The sequence below is a fragment of the Eptatretus burgeri genome, chromosome 3 (assembly GCF_056783735.1).
Source record: "Eptatretus burgeri isolate ZD-2024b chromosome 3, Ebu_testis_v1, whole genome shotgun sequence".
NCBI classification, from domain to species: domain Eukaryota; kingdom Metazoa; phylum Chordata; class Myxini; order Myxiniformes; family Myxinidae; genus Eptatretus; species Eptatretus burgeri.
This window is the reverse complement of record NC_140963.1, coordinates 49,677,242-49,695,603: the sequence shown is the minus strand read 5'-3', so window position 1 is coordinate 49,695,603 and position 18,362 is coordinate 49,677,242. Positions and strand designations below refer to the sequence as shown.

Here is an 18,362-nt window from a genome sequence, read left to right as displayed (position 1 = left end):
GACCTTTGACCTTGACCTTCAAAATTTTATGCGCTGAAAGGGACCTCTATGGGCCTCTGATATGCGAAGTTACAAAAATTTCCAATGATAACTGTGCTCTGCAGAGTGATTTATACGTGATTACAGACAAAACAAAAAACAAAAAAAAAAAACATATGAAGGTCAAGGCCAATCGCCACCAAAAATTAATCAGCTGAGCGCCAGACCATGAACTATATTCCCATGAAGTTTGAAGACGATCCGATCAAAATTACTCAAAAAATAAGGGTTTTGTCGACTCCCCTGATTTGCGACAAAGTGACGACCTTTGACCTTCAAAATTTTGTGCACTGAAAGGGACCTCTATAGACCTCTGATATGCGAAGTTACAAAAATTTCCAATGATAACTGTGCTCTGCAGAATTTTTTATATGCGATTACAGACCAAAAAAAAAACAAAAAAAAAATATACAGGCTGACTAACATATCTTGCAAAAACTTCGTTTTGGCAAGATAAAAAATACTGAACCAAATCCAACCAAATTTTGCATGTTGCCGAAGTGAGTATGGTTTCTGTTGGGGCAGCATATCTGGTGGAGGGGTTCAAGGTGGGGGGACCACCCCAATTCTCTCTATGTAAATGTGTATCATATAGCATATAGTAAATGTGTATATAATGGTATTAGGTATTACAAATCATCTTCTTATATAAAGAAAGTCTTCTTATATCAATTAGGAGAGAGAACGAATCACAAATACCCAAGACCAAGGACACTACACCAATGGCTTTAAAACGATGGCGGGACTGAGTCAACTGGACAAGTGTCAGTTCTGCAAGGTCAAAACAGAAAGCACAAGTCACATCCTATTGGGATGTTTAAAAAAAAAAAAAATCACTTGTCAGAACAGTTGTACACACAAAGACACAACAAGGTATGTAGAGTAATCCACTGGCAAATCCGCAAAAATTTCAATATCCCAGTTCCAGAAAACTCATGGAAACCCGAAGCAAAAGCAATCATTGAGAACTAGGACATAATGCTAACATAGTGTTGCGGCTCTGTGAAGCCGGCACTCCTCCAAGGCAATGTCACTCAGCATACAGTGGTCCCGAGACTAATTTCATTAGTATTCATTCGGTTAGCCCTTCCATTATGTCTGATGGGTATATGGGACAAGATGTATCACATCGGGCTTTTAGTTAGGTCTTTAATCCCCTATTCTTTCAGTTATTATATTTACTTTACTTTTCACAGATGAACCCCATCATGCATGCCTGCACACCAGATCAGTGACGCTACCCGAGAAGCGTCAGGAACGAATACCACGGTAGCCTCCTGAGCAAACACACGCCATTTCCTTGTTCAAACTGTGTGCCATTTATTCAACGGACACTTCACCTCAGACCCTCACCATGCTCACCACAAAGCTACAACCCTCAACATAATCACCACAACGCCTCCTAAAATTCCCACAAAAACCTACGTTCAACCTCCCCGCCACAATCACCACAAGCACTTCAATCTCTTCACTACAACCACTGCAACTACCGTTAGTTCACTGCATGCTTACCACCGTCCTTTGGGATGCAGGGGAATGGAGGACATAGCAAGTCAGAACACTTTAGCATGTAACTCAAAGCGCAAATAGGCACTGGGACTCATTTGACGATGTCTGGGTAGCCCTGATGCTCCGCTAAATAATAATGCTTGAATGGAGCCCAGCACACGTTCATGGCTGGAGAGCACTCTCGATTATCCACTATCCGCACTTACAGGTTCTCTCACACACCCTGTTAAGCTATCCTCTCACATGTCTATCTCTCCCATCCACTGTCTCATCTACTGGAGATGCAGAAACTAAAAGAGCATTACCAATTTGCACTCCTTCACACCTCCTCTTCTCCACCTCATCTGCATCATATTTGCACCTCCCACTCATGCACCACAGACACCCCCAGTTTTTTTTCCCCTCCTCCCCCCTCCTAAGCGACTGGAAAGCGTAGGTCCATCAGCTGCACCAGGTATTGGACGAGGTCGAAAACTCCTCAACTGCCTCTCCTCTTTCTGAAGTATCTAATTTCCTTGGCTGTGTGTCTGATGGCACTTGTGACATTTGCATAATATAAGATTGTAGAAGTTTTTTTTATCAGTTTCGCTGTGTTTTCTTTGTATGTGATTGCATTTCTTTTGCCGCACCCACAAATCCTTGCTTTCCATGCTGTATATATTGCTGAATAAAACCTTTTATTATTGTGACACATACTTTTCCACACCCGTGCTTATAAATAAATTGCTCATAAATGTACCCAGCCCGTTTCATCTTTTCCTTCATTGATCCAGTGTGGTTCGCACATCAGTTTAGCCGGGAAGTTCTGCCCCACCGAATTTGCTCGTTAGCCAGCGCGCACTCACTGGATCACTCGGCAGTAATCCGGATGTGCACTGAGGGCACGAGACCTTAATTGGGTTGGCCGTCCACAGGTAAGGTATCATGCGTGGTCGTGTAACCCTGCCGGGATTGGCAGTGCCAATTGACATTTGTAGTTGCTATACAACCCGCTGGTGCGTAGAGTTATCTGTGCCTGATGGCCTCAGGACTGGGCATTTGGGAAGAACCTGAGTACTTCCCCTCATGGCAAGCCTCGAACCCCGAGTCTGTAACAACATGACCTAATGATCCCATCCAGCGTAAACATGGAAAACAAAGCACTGCGACTGAACATAGTACTCAGATTTAAAAAAGGAAAAGAAGGCATTGCTAATTGAGGTTTCAGTATGCAGTGATTTTGGTCTAAATAATGCAGAAATCAAGAAAAGAAATTTCATTTTAAAAAAAGGAGATCATCATTTGGATAGTCTGGTCTGTTAGAGCTGTAACTATGTTACTTGGAAAGAAGTGTGAGGTATGATAGAAACAAATAACCTTTATTACACATCTTCAAAGTCATTATGATGTGCAAAGCCTGAAACAAATTTAAATGTATGCCTATTTATGGAACTGTTCTCAGATGCTCTAAAGTTTAAAGTCACCTGCAAGTCACATTTACATAAAATAGAAAGGGATCGGGTGAGATGTCCTCACCGTGTCTCCAATTGTGACGTCGGTGCACTTTCTTTCGCCAGGCCGCACCTCCCCATCCTGACAGGTGGCCGTGAAGGTTACAGAAAGATCTTCAGGCTGGTTCCTGACCTCGAGTTCCACCTTGGAGCGAATGCTCTGATAGACATTCATGGAGACATGACAGGAAGTGGTGAGCAGTGCAAGTGGATAAAAAGGTTGGGTGGAGATATTGGCAGGATAACAAAAAAAATTGCAGAACAAAATATTTATTCAACAAAATTATTAATTTAAAGGCCAAATAATTTTTTTTTTGTACGTTTCCATGCATTAAATCATAAAGTTCTCAAATGCTGGTGTGAGCGCAATGTAAATTCCTTTCGAATGAGCAAATACAGTACATTAACCAGGCTGAACAGTTTACGTTTTGTATCCCGTTGATTGGTCTAGATGCAGATCTGGCCTTTCATCTTCGTCACACACAGAAATCGAACCGGCTTGTTCTTGTTACCTCCCCAACTCATCCACCAAGTTTTGTCATAATCCCTCCACAAGTTTTTGAAATATCATGCTATGTAGCTATCGTTTTTAGGCCAATCTCTCAACGGTGAAGAATCATTAAAAAAATTTTTTTTTAATTCTCGAATCCAGATCCAGATCTTCACCAAAATGGAATGAATTCGTCCTCACCACACACCCAATCTGTCCACACCTTTTTGAGATATCCTGCTCACAGTCAGCAAAACAGACAAACAGGTATGAAAATATAACCTCCGTCCACCTTTGTTGGTCGAGGTAATTATGTCATTAAGCCTCCCTCGAGCATAGGGGAAGGCTCATTGCTGTTATAAAGTTTGTTTCTACAATTAGTGGCTCCAATTTCTAATGGTACCACAGAGTTTCATCGACCCCGAGGAGTACTAAACCACCATTTAGTTCCAACACTCTAAATTTCCGAAGTGTATCAATTTCCGAGCTGTATCTCGGAGCCGGCTGGGATTTTCCAGAATGAAATTTTGCATCAATGTGAATATAAAGTATGCAGGGTTGACAATTGTTTTGACCTTGACTTATTTTGAAGGTAATTACCGAATTATAGTCATTTTAACATTTTTCACCATTACTCAACTAAATTTGTCCCATTGGAACAAAATTGTCCTCTCACAATAGATTTGGGCAAGGTACATTTACGCTTAATTGACCTCATACCTCTCTGGGTTAAAGGTCATGGTCTAATACTCCAAGAATTACGAAGCCACAATTTAGGTTTTTCTTCCTTTTTCTTCTGCCAATGTCAGAGGACTTTTGGAATGAAATTTTGCATCAATAATGAGAACACAAAGTATGTAGAGTTGACATAATTTTTTTGACCTCGACTTAAATTTAAGGCCTTGACCTAATTATAGATATTTTAACATTTTTCACCACAACTCGACTAAGGTTTGTCCAATTGGAACTAAACTTCCCTCTCTAGATAGCCTGGAGCAATTTGCATTTCCCCTTAATTTGCATCATACTCCTCAGAGTTAAAGATCAAGGTCTGAAAAATAATGCGTTTTTTTTTGTCATTGCTCAATTTTACCAATGTGGAATCTCAAAGACCCCTTGGCCATCCAAGATCTTTCTGCATCATAATAGTGAATCTGCAATGAAGTTGTGCACCTGATATCTGATTTGTGTCCTTGACATACCTTTTCTCGGATTGTGACCTCCTGAACAAAAAACATCATTTTGATCATAATTTGAATAATTTTCTTCCAATTTTCATGATGTTGAGTTTTATGGATTAATTTTAGATGGTAACACATTTTCTTGATCTACGCTATATCCCTAAATGTTGAGGGTGAACGTCATATGGTGGTCCAAACAAATTAGGCCATCATTAGATTGTGAGCCAAGAGTAAGTCACAGGCGATTGCCAAAGGTAAGCCTCCTCCAGTTCAGGGAGGCTTACCCCTTGTATTGGGGATCGCTTTGTGATTGCAGATATATAGTTAATATTACTCCCCACTGTACGTCAACCCATCACCACTGAGCTTTTTCTAATCATCTGGCCCTCTCCCCAAGCTCTTCAGCAATCCCCCACACTCTTTCAACAACTCTCCTTACCTCCCCCCCCTCCTCCCTCGTCCTACCCTCCCTCTCCCCTCCCTCTTCCTTAACAAGGTGGACCTCAAACATCCAGGGGCCTTTGCTCAAACCTGAAAGATCTTTCCATACAGGTTGCTACCGACAAACCAGACATAATCTGCTTAACAGAAACTTTCCTCCTTTAAGACGTCTCTGACTCCCTAGTATTGTTGTGGGCCGGGCATCAGCGATGAGCACAACCGCTAGATGGAGCCGTAGAGTCGACTCCGCCGATCACCCGGAATTTAGATCGTACTTCTTCAGAAAACTCCGAAGAATACGGGTCCCTTATCGGACCGTGAAGCGTCAATATTTCAACCACGTGGTACAGGGTTATTTGCCAATTTTCAAAATACCTAGATATCCATGTGGCGATTTACCGAGTATTCACACCCTCGACGGCACCCGTATGGAACGAGACGCTAGCGTACTCGAACCGTGTGTGACCCGAGCGGACGGTCACCAAAGTCCTGTCGGTCTAGATGTCCCCTTTACAGTGGCACAACGGCCTTGCTAATTTTCCAACACGCAGCACGCTAAGCCAATGGAGGAAAGGACACGAATGAGCTGACACATTTCACAAATGGGGATATTTATTAAACAATAGGGAAATGAGGGGAGCACGAAAGGGCAGAGTTATGCGAATATTGATAAGCACGTACATACAGCAAGGCACTTAACAATTCATTACTTAGCAGACTGGCGCCACAAACACGCACGCACGCACGCACGCACGCACGCACGCACGCACACACAATAATCGGACCAAAAGCGGTCTTTATTGAGGCCTCCAGCTTGGATGGAGAGCGAGCGAAAGACCAGATTCTGCCTCGGACCTGTCCACCTCGTGTGGTCTTAGAGTTCGGACCGGGCACCAGCGAGGAAGAGCTGAATCCAGACACCGGTGAGCCGCGATCAGCCTCCTGATCTCCGGCGGATCCTCTCGCGCTCCAGAACGCGCGCTGGTGAAGACGAGGCGCCGATCCTTCCAAACCCGCCCAAGTAGACTCAGCCAACCAACCACCAACCACCACCCAGGACCCAAGGAGCAAGAACCAAGAACAAGAACCAAGAAGAACCACCAAGAAGAACCAATTTCTGTCTCTACGTTCCCTTTTTATCCCTCCCGGGCGTGGCTCGCTTCCCGTGTGGCTTGTCCACCGTCAGTAGGGGCTGTCGCATTCCATTTCTTGGAGTGCCCAAGCAAATTGAAGGGTGGGGCCTGACCTTTCCCCTACTTGGCGGGTTGCCAAGCGAATCAGTGGGTGGGGGCTTGACCTTCCCTCCACCCAGCACATGGAGAATGCCGGGAGCAGAGGGTTTTCATTGGTGTTGTCGTCATCGTTGGTGTTGTAACAAAAGAAACCCTGACTATTAAAATAGCTTCACAGCGCATGAACATTTATTCACCCATTAGACGAGGGGATGGATTCTAACGAGAAACACATACTTATCGAAAGAACTAAGCTACGAGGACGGCTGTCTGTCTGTGTGCACAAGGCTTCCAAATTCGTAACAGTATCTCTCCTTGGTTACTCCCTGGTATGACAGACGTGAGCCTCATTCTGGTGGTGGATTTGCTCTCTTCATCAAAGACTCTATTCCTCTCTCACTATGCACTGCCCTCACTCCCCCACACCCCCAGGAATACCTTTGGCTACGGCTTTCCCTCTACTCCCACCTCATGTATACTTGTGTTGTACCGTCCACAAAACAGTGATGACTGCATTTACATCCTGCTCGCCGAAAACATGGACCAACTTCTATCCTCTCATCCCAATTCTTTCTTCCCCGGATGTGGTTACTTCAATTGTCATCATGCCAGTTGGCTAGGTGTGGGTAGCTCTCTCACCTGCCATGGCACTTCAGCAAAAGACTTCTGTGACTCCTTGGGACCGACACAATCTGTCAACTTCCCGACCCGGATCTCAACCAACGGTACTCCATCTCTTCTGGACCTGATTTTGACCAATTTCCCTGAAAATATCTGCTGCTCTTCCTCCGCTCCAATCGGTTCATCTGACCATGTACTTGTCAAAGCAAACATCTCTCTGGCTATTATCAGAGAACCACCTCAGCGCCATCGGGTCTGGCATTTCACTCAGACCGACTGGCAAGGACTTCAAGCAGCCATCAAACTTCTACATTGGTCTCCCCTCACTACTTTCTCCGACATCAACTTATCCTGGGAATTCTTTCAAAGAAACTTACCCTCTCTCATGCACAGATTTATCCCATATTGTCTACAGTTGTCCTGCCCTTCCTCCCACCCATGGTACACTGAAGTTTGTGGCGAGGCAATTGTCTGAAACCAACTTGCCTTTGCCTCATGGAAGGCTAATCAAAATGAAGGCAATCTCAGTAACTTCCACAAAGCTTGGAACAAGTATGTGTCTACCCTCAAGAGAGCTGGAAAAAAACATCTATCTCATCTGAAGTCTGAACTCTCAAATCTGTCTCTCTCCCCCAATTCCTGGTGGCGTCAAGTTAAGTCTGTTTCTGGTGAATGTTCCCCCTCCAACCCCTCCCTTTCCTCAAATGGCTGCACAGCTGACGCCGCACATGAAAAGGCTGAATGCCTAAACTCCGTGTTTGCTTCGAAATCTTTCGAAATGCTCACCTTCTCTCTGTTCTATTCACCCCCTCATTTGCTCAAGGTCAGCATAAAATTCACCTCCAAAGCAGATCTGCCACCTCCTTGGAAATCAGCAAACATTACTGCCCTGCATAAGAAAAGTTGCAAAAACAGATCCCTGCAACCACAGACCACTCAGCCTTCTCCCAAAACATCAGCAAGATTATGGAATCCATAATCGCTTCAGACATTAAATCCTTCCTCTTCTCCAATGGCTTGATTTCCGATCATCAACTTGGATTCAGACCAGGTCACTCTACCCTGGATATGCTGCTTATGCTCTCCCAATAATGGATGGAGGTCCTCAATGCCAGACATGATATCACAGCAATCTCCCTAGATATATTGTGCTTTCGATTTGGTCTGGCACCCTTTCCTGCTCACCAAGCTCTCTTCCTATGGTATCCAAGGACATCTCCACTCATGGCTCACAGACTTCCTCTCCTGTTGCAGTCAACATGTGGCCCTGAATAGAGTTCTCTCATCCCCTCTTCCTGTCCAGGCTGGAGTTTCCCAAGGTAGCGTTCTGGGCCCTGTTATTTTTCTGGTTTTCATCAATGATCTCTCCTACTCTCTGAAAAATCCTCTTTATCACTTTGCTGATGATGCCACCCTCTGCCATACCATCTGTCATCCCTCAGATCAGCAAGCAGCAGCTTCTTCACTCTCTGCAGATCTGGATAAAATCACAAGCTGGTCCAACATGTGTAACATGTCTTTCAATACGGACAAATCTCACACTCTCACTATGTTTCTCTGAAAGGACCAACTGGAAACCACCCCCATCTACTTTACACAACAATCCTCTTGAAGAACTCCTTTCATTCAACCTTCTGCGTCTCACCATCTGCCATGATCTTTCCTGGGAAAGCTGCATTTCCAATCTGGCCTCCAAAGCCAGTTGCTGACTGGGCAACCTCCATCATGCAAAGTCCTTCCTTGACACACCTGACTCATATCCACCTACAAGGCCTGCACCCGCAGCTTGATGGAGTGCTGCTCTTCCCTCTGGGCTGGCTCCTCTGCCTCACATCACGCACAGCTTGATGCCATGGAAACCAAGGCATTTAGGATCATTGGTATCTCCTTCGATGAGGCTGAGTCTTTCACTCTCTCACCGAAGGCATGTTCGTGGTCTTTCTCTCTTCCACCGTCTCCTCGCCAGCCTCACCCCCCTGCTCCGTCTGAGATATGTTCTTCCCATATTTCTGCAGGGCACTTAAGGTCCGCCAACAAGCCCCTTCTGTTAAAACTATCAAAATCAAGAATCACTGCTCACCTTCACGCTTTCATTCCTCTTTCCCCACCTTTGGAACAAATTCCCACATTCTCTTCAATCCGACTCTTCCCTCCAGGTCTTAACAGCAGCTGTTTACCACCATCTCTTGTCTTCCCCCATTCAAAACCACAACCTTTTCCACCTCCGTTAATCCACCACAAACCTACAATACCTCCTTCAAATCCCCTGCTTTCGTTCCTGAAAGTCCCTGTTGTGTCAATCTTGTTTACCCTGTGAACCCCACTCCATCCCTCTCCCTTCCACAGATCTCCTCATGTCTCTGTTCCCCTGTTTTTTCCTTCCCTCTCCCACCCCTCTTGTCTCATGATCCTCTTGTACGTTCTGTGTATTTGCTCTCATACAAGCCTCGACAGTGTACACAAGTGTATATATATATATATATATATATATATATATATATATATATATATATATATATATATATATATATATATATATATATATATATTTGCGGTGACGGGTACCGAGACACCAGTTTGTCACTCAGGGGGATTAATCCTCGGTAGAGCCAGACCTGGGGCCACTGCTCACAATTAACGTTGTGGTACGGTGGGCTGTTTTAAAACCACAAACGCCACCCAGTCAACCATGAGTTCCAGTGTCCGCCGTCTAATTATTCCGTTTAACTCGAGGTCACATTGTTACCTGAGCGGGGAGCGCGCCCTCGGCAAAGCACCAATGTTATCTGATTAGATTTTAATTAGGGCGTCCGAGCGTTTCACCGCTGGTGCATGCTGACGATTTTTGGGGTTAAATCTGTGGTAATTACCTCCCAGTTTATCTCGGTTCGGACAATGCTTGACCAATGGAAGGAAAGGACAAACACGGACAGGTTGGAAATCAACAAATAATTTATTAATAATAAAATAAATAAATTAAAAGAACTTTTTCTTTTCTGAGGTAAATAAAGAATTTCAAAGCAAAATGAATCAAAATGCCAGGAAAGAGACAAAGAGTAGATGCTTATCGGGGGTTGACTTACAGCTAAACGCAGACAAGGGTACCCAGCAGATCATTCAGGGGGCTGGGGGGGGGGGTAGAATCATCTCGCTCACCAGAAAGTCGTCTGTGAAGCGAAACATCCTGAAAATGCGTGCGTGCGTATCACGTCCGTCGCCAGCACCCAGCTTTGCTGTGCACCCTGTCGCGGGGCAGCCTTGAACGCCAGTCGACGTCTAGAGGGCACCGAGATCATCCGTTGCGGGTTTAGTCCCTGGTGTTGCTGGCGATCGACCCATGCCTCACTTGTTGGCAGCACTGCTCACACCCACACGAGCACCACACGCTCGCTTGCCGAAGCACTGGAAGGGCGAATTGTTTCTTCAACCGCTGGTAAGACACCCGCTTCTTTCTTCGGCGCTGGTTAGACACCCGCTTCTTGGTCGCTTCTCTCGCCCTTTGCTTTTTCCTCTCTGGACTTTTTCTCCTCAGAGAACGTCCCTCTTTCGCTCGTTTTTTTATACATCTCAGAACGTCTCTCCTTGCAGAACGTACCTCACGCTTTCTCTCGCTCGTTTTTATATCCCCGGGTCATCTCCATGGGGTGTCATCCACTCCAAGCTCACCCTGCCCCACCGGGGCACAGTTACCATGACGACCTGTGCGATCTCAAAAAAGGCAGGTGTCAGAGCTCGCAAAAAAATGCTGCTGAGGAAAAATGAGGGCGGGCTTCAGAGCTCGTAAAAGAAATGTGTGTGAACGTGTCTGTCGTAAAGAAAAAAAGCTTCTCATAAGAGAGGGGATCTATCATTTACCCCACTCAACGCATCACATTTAAAATCCCATTAGACATGGGGATGGGGCTAATCTGAACATGCATTGAAGGAAATAACTGTCTGAGGACCTGGATGTGTGGATGCATTCATCAGACTGGATTCTGAAATCTGTAACAATATATATATATATATATATACATATATATATATATATATATATATACATATATATATATATACATATATATATATATACATACATATACATATATATATATATATATATATACATATATATATACATACATATACATATATATATATATATATATATATATATATATATATATATACATACATATACATATATACACATATATACATATATATATATATATATATATATATATATATATATATATATATATATATATATATATATATATATATATATATATATATATATATATATATATATATATATATATATATATATGTTGCAGTAGTTTGACAGACAACAATGCAAGCACAATACACAAACGTATATTTAAGGGCTTTGGGAATACTTTTACCAGCCATGCTTCTTTGAAATCCTTTCGTCTAGTTTCAGAGTTATATCACACTTACACTTCTCTTCTACGACTAATACTACTTCTTTCACAGCCAAATTATTCCCACCTTTTATGGGGTTGGTTAGGGAACATTTTAGCACCAAGTCTTTCATGAACCAGCTTGCCAGGCCTAAAGCCTAAAGCATTTGACTAAAGCTGACAGGAATTTTTAATTTTGGCAGGGTGCCTGTGTTAACTCATTTACTCCTCACAAAACACACCATGGGAACTTTAACCTCCACCAACTCGTGCTCGGTACACAGGACACCCGGCCTAACGTCTATCCGAGGCACGGCACACTTTGTGATACAACACCTTGCCTGCAAAACACCACTCCGACAGTTTATAGTGAGGTTGGGAATCAAACCCAGACTGGACAGCTCAAAGGTAAGTGTGCTACTTCTGCACATGAGACTTGAAAAATCACAACTTAGGGAGACCATAATTCATTTTCTCAATGGTTTCCATGAATAGGGTTAGAAACCATTACTTTTACATGTTTCTGTCATTGACTGCAAGAGAGAAACTTGATAATTCCATTTTGATGCAACCACACACAAAGATACTAAACTACCCTACAACCCTCTCTGGGATCACATACCCATATACAAATTATTTATACACAGGACTCCAAGAGGTAAATTACAATAATCAATCCTGCCTAAGTCTGACCATGTGAACCTCTGATGATAAAAAAGCATTTTAAACCACCTCCTCCCACTTCCCTATGCTTCTGCATTGGTACCACTCAGACTTGCTCTGGCTATAACTTTCATAGTTTGGTGAGGGTATGCTCTTTTCATATATTTGCACAAATGTCTCTATTAGCCTTTTAATTGTAAAGTAAATAAGTAAAAGAACTGCATGTTATCCTGTTAATCTTTTCAAAATCTTATTAACCTCAGCCAACGGTATGTCAAAATAGCAATCATCTTTTCAAAGTAATCTCGTGGATTATTCCTCTTATCAAACCGACCAATTTAATAAATTTGTTGATTTTACAATCACACGTTATTTTGAGATTTACACCTTAATGAGTCATTCTCTGCAAGTGATGTGCAAGTGAGTGACTCGTTTCATCTCACGAGCAAGGTTATATTTCACATATTTTTGGCTGCACTTAATTACTATTATTGCATGTACCACTTGGATACTCCTCTTTCTTGATTATAAATATTCAATTTTGTCATTCCATGCATAATAAATGGTTGGTGCCCCACAGCCTAGATTAGCTTATTGATGTGCAATGTTGCATTTTTGACAAATATTACTGATGATTTTTCTCCCTTGGATACTTTTCTGGCCTACACACCAAAGTAAATGTATTCTTCGTGTTTTGTAAGATATTTAATCCCATACTGAGCTCTTACATGTGCCTTATAATGAGGTGTGCATTACCCGCCATTAAAGAACAATGCAGGTTGTCATCTTGCTAATCTTGGCTTTGTGACTGCAATTTCCATCAGAATTATGTTGATTACTATATTTCCTAGAATAATTACATAATAAATTATGTATTGAGGTATTTATTACTCATGTGGGCACTACAGGCCGGGTGCGACTGGTCTGTGTCTGTTTGTCGGCAGAATAACTGGACAACGATGGCAGATAGAATTGCCAGACTTGGCACAGAGCTTCGTATTGTGAATGTCTCAGACGAGTTCAAATTTGAGTTTACAATGAAAAATACATCATGAAATTAGTACAGAACTATATTTACTAATGTCACGGCCACGTGACAGTATAGGTTAGCGCCCTCTGGAACGATATATGGCAGGAAGAGAAAACAATGGCAAGAGTCAGCACGTGCATTGAGTGTGTTGCAGTTTAACTTTTGTTTCAACACCCCTAAAGTTTAATAATGCTTTTTAGTGTAGTAGATAGTAGAAAAATCGTGCAAATTATGATACAAGCATCAAATTTGGCACATTTGTTCTCCAGGGGATTATAACACTGAACAACAAATTTCAAAAATTTTTTTTTACTGGAGATGTGTAAAGTGATTAAGACTAATTTGGGTACGCTGATTTCAAAAATCATAACCGTTTTGCTGTATCACGTCAGGATTTTCAGGAACAGAAATATTCCCATTGCCTAGAAGTCAGGATTTCAATGAAATTTACATACGTCTTTAACATGTCTATTTCGTACAATTGTTGTTAACTTGTGTTATATTTCTTTCTTTCAGATAAAGATGAGTAGGCGTTCCTGTACCAATCATCCTGACAACTTCTGTTATGTCTGTGGTCGGTATACCAAAAAAGATCAACAGCGAAGTATATCTACAGCAGTGAAAATGAAGGCCGCCTACTTTCACTACTTCGGGTGTAAGGTGGGGGACCAAGAACAGAGCTGGGCACCACACATCTGCTGCACAAGCTGTCACACAACCTTGACTCAGTGGTTGGTGGGCAAGCGCGCGAGCATGCCATTTGCGGTGCCCATGATATGGCGTGAGCCGCAGAATCATCATGATGATTGTTATTTCTGCTGCACAAGCATCGCCGGCTTCAACAAGAAGAATAAAGGTCACATCAAGTACGCTGACTGCGTCTCTGCTCGTAAACCTGTGCCTCATGATGACGAGAACCCCGTTCCAACACCTCCAGCTGATCAGAACATAGCTGTAGCAGTGGTGAAGAGGATGGTGATGATGAACCTTTTGAACCCGACACTCAAGAATCATACCTTCTGAACCAGGGAGACTTAAATGATCTTGTAAGAGATCTCTCGCTGTCAAAGGCGAAGGCAGAGCTGCTTGGATCAAGGCTGCAGCAGTGGAATCTACTTGAACCTAACACCAAGATATCCTTGTTCAGAGCACGTCACAGAGACATGGCTGAGTTCTTTGAGATGGAAGACACGATGACATTCTGCAGTGACATCAACGGTCTGTTGAAAGAACTTGGGTGTGATCACGATCCTGCAGACTGGCGCCTCTTCATCGACTCGGGGAAGAACAGCTTGAAGGCTGTTTTGCTCCACAATGGCAACGAGAAACCATCAGTCCCACTGGCTCACGCGTTCGGCATGACAGAGACCTATGAGACTATGCGGCAGCTGCTCGATTCCATCAAGTACAATGACTTCAACTGGCACATCTGCGGAGACTTGAAAGTGGTGGCGCTGTTGTTAGGGCTGCAGTCAGGCTACACGAAATACATGTGCTTCCTTTGTCTCTGGGATAGCAGAGACGACAAGAATCACTGGACGAAGAAAGATTGGGAAGAGCAAAAAGAGCATGTACCTGGTCGACACAACGTGAAGCATGTCGCCCTTGTCGACCCAGCCAAGGTTTTCCTTCCACCACTCCACATAAAGCTCGGCTTGATGAAAAGTTTTGTACGGGCAATGGATCTGAATGGGCGTGGGTTTTTACCTCATACCTCAAGGAAAAGTTTGGCAACACCTTGTTGGAGGCCAAGATCAAGGCTGGTGTCTTTGTTGGACCGCAAATCCGACAGATTATGAAGGACGAAACTTTTCCGACAACTCTAAACCCCAAAGAGCTGGCAGCGTGGAGGAGCTTCAAAGCTGTGACGGACAACTTCTTGGGGAACGAGCGCGCGGACAACTATGAAGAAATAGTGCAGCAGCTGCTGGAGTCCTTCAGGAAACTTGGCTCCAGGATGTCCCTGAAAATCCATTTCCTACACCAGCACCTGAACTTCTTCCCTGACAACTTGGGAGCAGTCTCGGACGAGCACGGCGAGCGATTCCACCAAGAGATTTCACTCATGGAGACGCGTTACCAAGGGCGGCACAACCCGAACATGATGGGCGATTTCTGCTGGTTCCTGCATCGAGAAACTGACACAGAGCAGCACAAACGCAAAGTCAAATTCCTAAAGCATTTTTAATTACATTCTAGTGGAGTTTTTCTGTAATTTCTATAATTTTGAAGCATTCATGATGAAATAAATGAATAAATGAATTTTTGTAAATTTCATTGAAATCCTGACTTCGAGGCAATGGGAATATTTCTGTTCCTGAAAATCCTGACGTGATACAGCAAAACGGTTATGATTTTTGAAATCAGCGTACCCAAATTAGTCTAAATCACTTTACACATCTCCAGTAAAAAATTTTTGTTGTTCAGTGTAATCAAATCTGCCTGATTGGCCATTTGAAAATCCAAGATGGCGGCCATTTTTCAAGATGTCTGCCAAGTTATCCTCCCGAAGTTGACTTTTTGCTAAGAAGTATTTGTAGTTGTCCGATTTGCATGATCTAAGTGTGGATTCCTATGTTTTCAAGCCTGCTGGAGTGGATTTTCATGTTTTTAAAGCCCCCTAACACACACTTTTTCTGATTTTTCACATTTGTTTATGATTTTCATACGTTTGCATAACTTAACATGTATGTAGTGGTAGCTAATTATGCATGGGGTGTAGGGGTGTGGTGTTAGAGGTAGTACCTTTGTTTCAGCAGTCAGCCACATCCCTTGGATGGACTACTGGCACTGGTCCTCATCACTGGCCCAACTCTCATCTATGGCTCCAAGAAGTTGCTAGTGCACGGCATCAGCCACATCCTGGAAAACCGCGTTGGCTCGCGGGCTAAACTAGATGAGGGTAGCACACAGAAGGTCTCTGCGTGCGATGGAGTACATCAAGCTCCAAATTTTCGAAGTGCACGAAGTTGATGAAACAGATGTGCTGATTGAATCCAGGCCACTTAACAGTCCTTCAATCAACATTTCCAGTTCATCGCCAATAAAGTGAGAATTTCTTGAAGGAGTGATTGTCGGGCACGACCAAGGCACATTGGTGACATCACTGCTGTGAAACTCAGCATGGGGTTCAGTGTCAGCTAAGTAGGAATTGTATGTTGGCATCATTGTTGGCATCATACTGCAACAACTTACTAGTGTCCCAAATGTTGCCTAATCAACCCCGGATCAGTTAGGCAGCCGTACCTGAATCGACAGGACGTGCCAGCGCAGGAGAGCCGAGCCAAGGATAACGGGGTTTTAGTTTTCTGGATGGTGTACAGATCGCATGGGACTTGTGACGCTGGATGAATGATCGGACTAGGTGTAGGGCAGATGCATAAACCTAGTTGTATCCCATACAGGAAAGTGTCCATTATACATGTACAGTGTGGTAAAAGGATAAACCCTCGACCCTGAACGTCATACTGGCCAGGGACGCGAGTTCTGCTGGTAAATCATGGAACACTGTCTGGACCAAGTGTTGCCTATGTCAGGAGGTTAAGAAAGAAGATCTAAAGTCCCCCCAGGCCAATCCTGCCAAAAGAGGAGATGATGGGTATATGAACTTGACAAGGAATATTCCTCTGTTTCACTTACTCAATGCACCACCAATCAAGCAAGACCCTGCAAGACTTGACGAAGGTGGTGGGATAGAGGAAACCTTGAGACAAAACAAGGCACGATATCATGAGAGTTACAGGCTTCTTTTTAACAACACAAAGTTACACAGAGCTGAGAAAAGATCAATCCCTGCAGGTGCTAGTGATGAGGGCAGTAGAAGTAAGATCCCACGAAAGGTCCAGGAAGATAAAACGCAAGAATGTTTTCTTTGCGAAACCCAAGGGGTGAGCTTGGAGAAGCAATGACAATGAAATTGAATAAGAGAATAAACAAATGTGCAAAAACACTCAGTGATAGAAAACTCCTTGCCAAACTGAGTGCAGGAGATGTCGTAGCAGAAGAACTGAAATATCACCCTGCCTGCTTGGTGGCACTGTATAACCGAGAACGAGACTACCTGAAGGTGCAGGAGCAAGAGAAAGCACAGGAGCACTGGAAGGAAGCATATCCAATTGCTTTCTCTGAACTAGTCACCTACATTATTGAGATGAAAACTGCCAGTGATAGTACAGATCCACCCATTTTCAGGCTTGCTGATATGACCATGCTTTACAAGCAGAGGCTGGAGCAGCTTGGTGTTGAATCACCTGATGTTCATCCTACTCGACTTAAGGACCGGCTGCTTTTTCACATCCCCAAGCTGCAAGCTCATCGCCAAGGACGAGATGTCCTGCTGGCTTTTGAGAATGATGTAGGCTCAATCCTCACACAAGCATCCAAGTAGACGTGGCAGATATGTTGGACAACACTACCCCCTATTGCAGCCAGCTGTCAGGAACTGACCAAGTGTTCCTGTAAGAAAGGTTGCAACCGGAGATGCAAGTGCTTTCAGTCAGGGCTCCCCTGCACAGCACTCTGCAGCTGCATATGTGGACAGTAGCAGCTGGAGGAACATTCGCATGGTACGCATAACTTTGAACATTTACGAGCCAGGACCCGGTTGCAGAAAGGCCTTAGCTTCATATGACAATCATTAAAGTGGTGCAAAATCAGAAAAAGTGTGTGTCAGGGGCTTTAAAAACAGGAAAATCCACTCCAGCAGGCTTGAAAACATAAGAATCCACACCTAGATCATGCACATCTGACAACTACAAATACTTCTAAGCAAAAAGTCAACTTCGGGAGGCTAACTTGGCGGCCATCTTGAAAAATGGCCGCCATCTTGGATTTTCAAATGGCCAATCAGGCAGAATTGATTAGAATCCCCTGGAGAACAAATGTGCCAAATTTGATGCTTGGATCATCATTTGCACGATTCCTCTCAAAAATTGCTGTTATCTGCCCCACTATACTTTGGAGGATCTGGGGAAATTCCACGTTTTTTTTGTTTGGCAGCTATTCATTCCAAATTGATTCCAAATTGTTCATTTCAAGTTGCCTCGAGGGCATTAGGAGTTAACAGTGAAGTGGGGACTGGCAACTTGTGGACTTATAGAGCAAGCCACGATATATATATATATATATGCAACATGCCGAGATGCCAATGCCAAACACAGGTTTCTGGCAATGACCCAACAGCATATTATGGGAAGGTAATTGCACGCTGTATGGTGATGAGATGATGTCATCACACTGTGTAATGCAGAGCCGGTGAAAT

The 18,362-nt window shown here is 43.6% G+C and overlaps 2 protein-coding genes across 2 annotated transcripts in view; one reads left to right on the top strand and one right to left on the bottom strand.

Moving 5' to 3' along the window:
* The window catches only part of MARCHF7 (membrane associated ring-CH-type finger 7), a 287,445-nt gene that overhangs the window by 112,383 nt on the left and 156,700 nt on the right, over positions 1–18,362 (top strand). The window lies entirely within an intron of this gene.
* Positions 1–18,362, bottom strand: part of LOC147029843 (integrin beta-5-like) — an 86,021-nt gene that overhangs the window by 29,756 nt on the left and 37,903 nt on the right. The window contains exon 9 of the mRNA XM_085873214.1: positions 3,064–3,198. Within this exon, the coding sequence (XP_085729340.1) occupies positions 3,064–3,198 (135 nt within the window). The remainder of the gene's footprint in view (positions 1–3,063; positions 3,199–18,362) is intronic.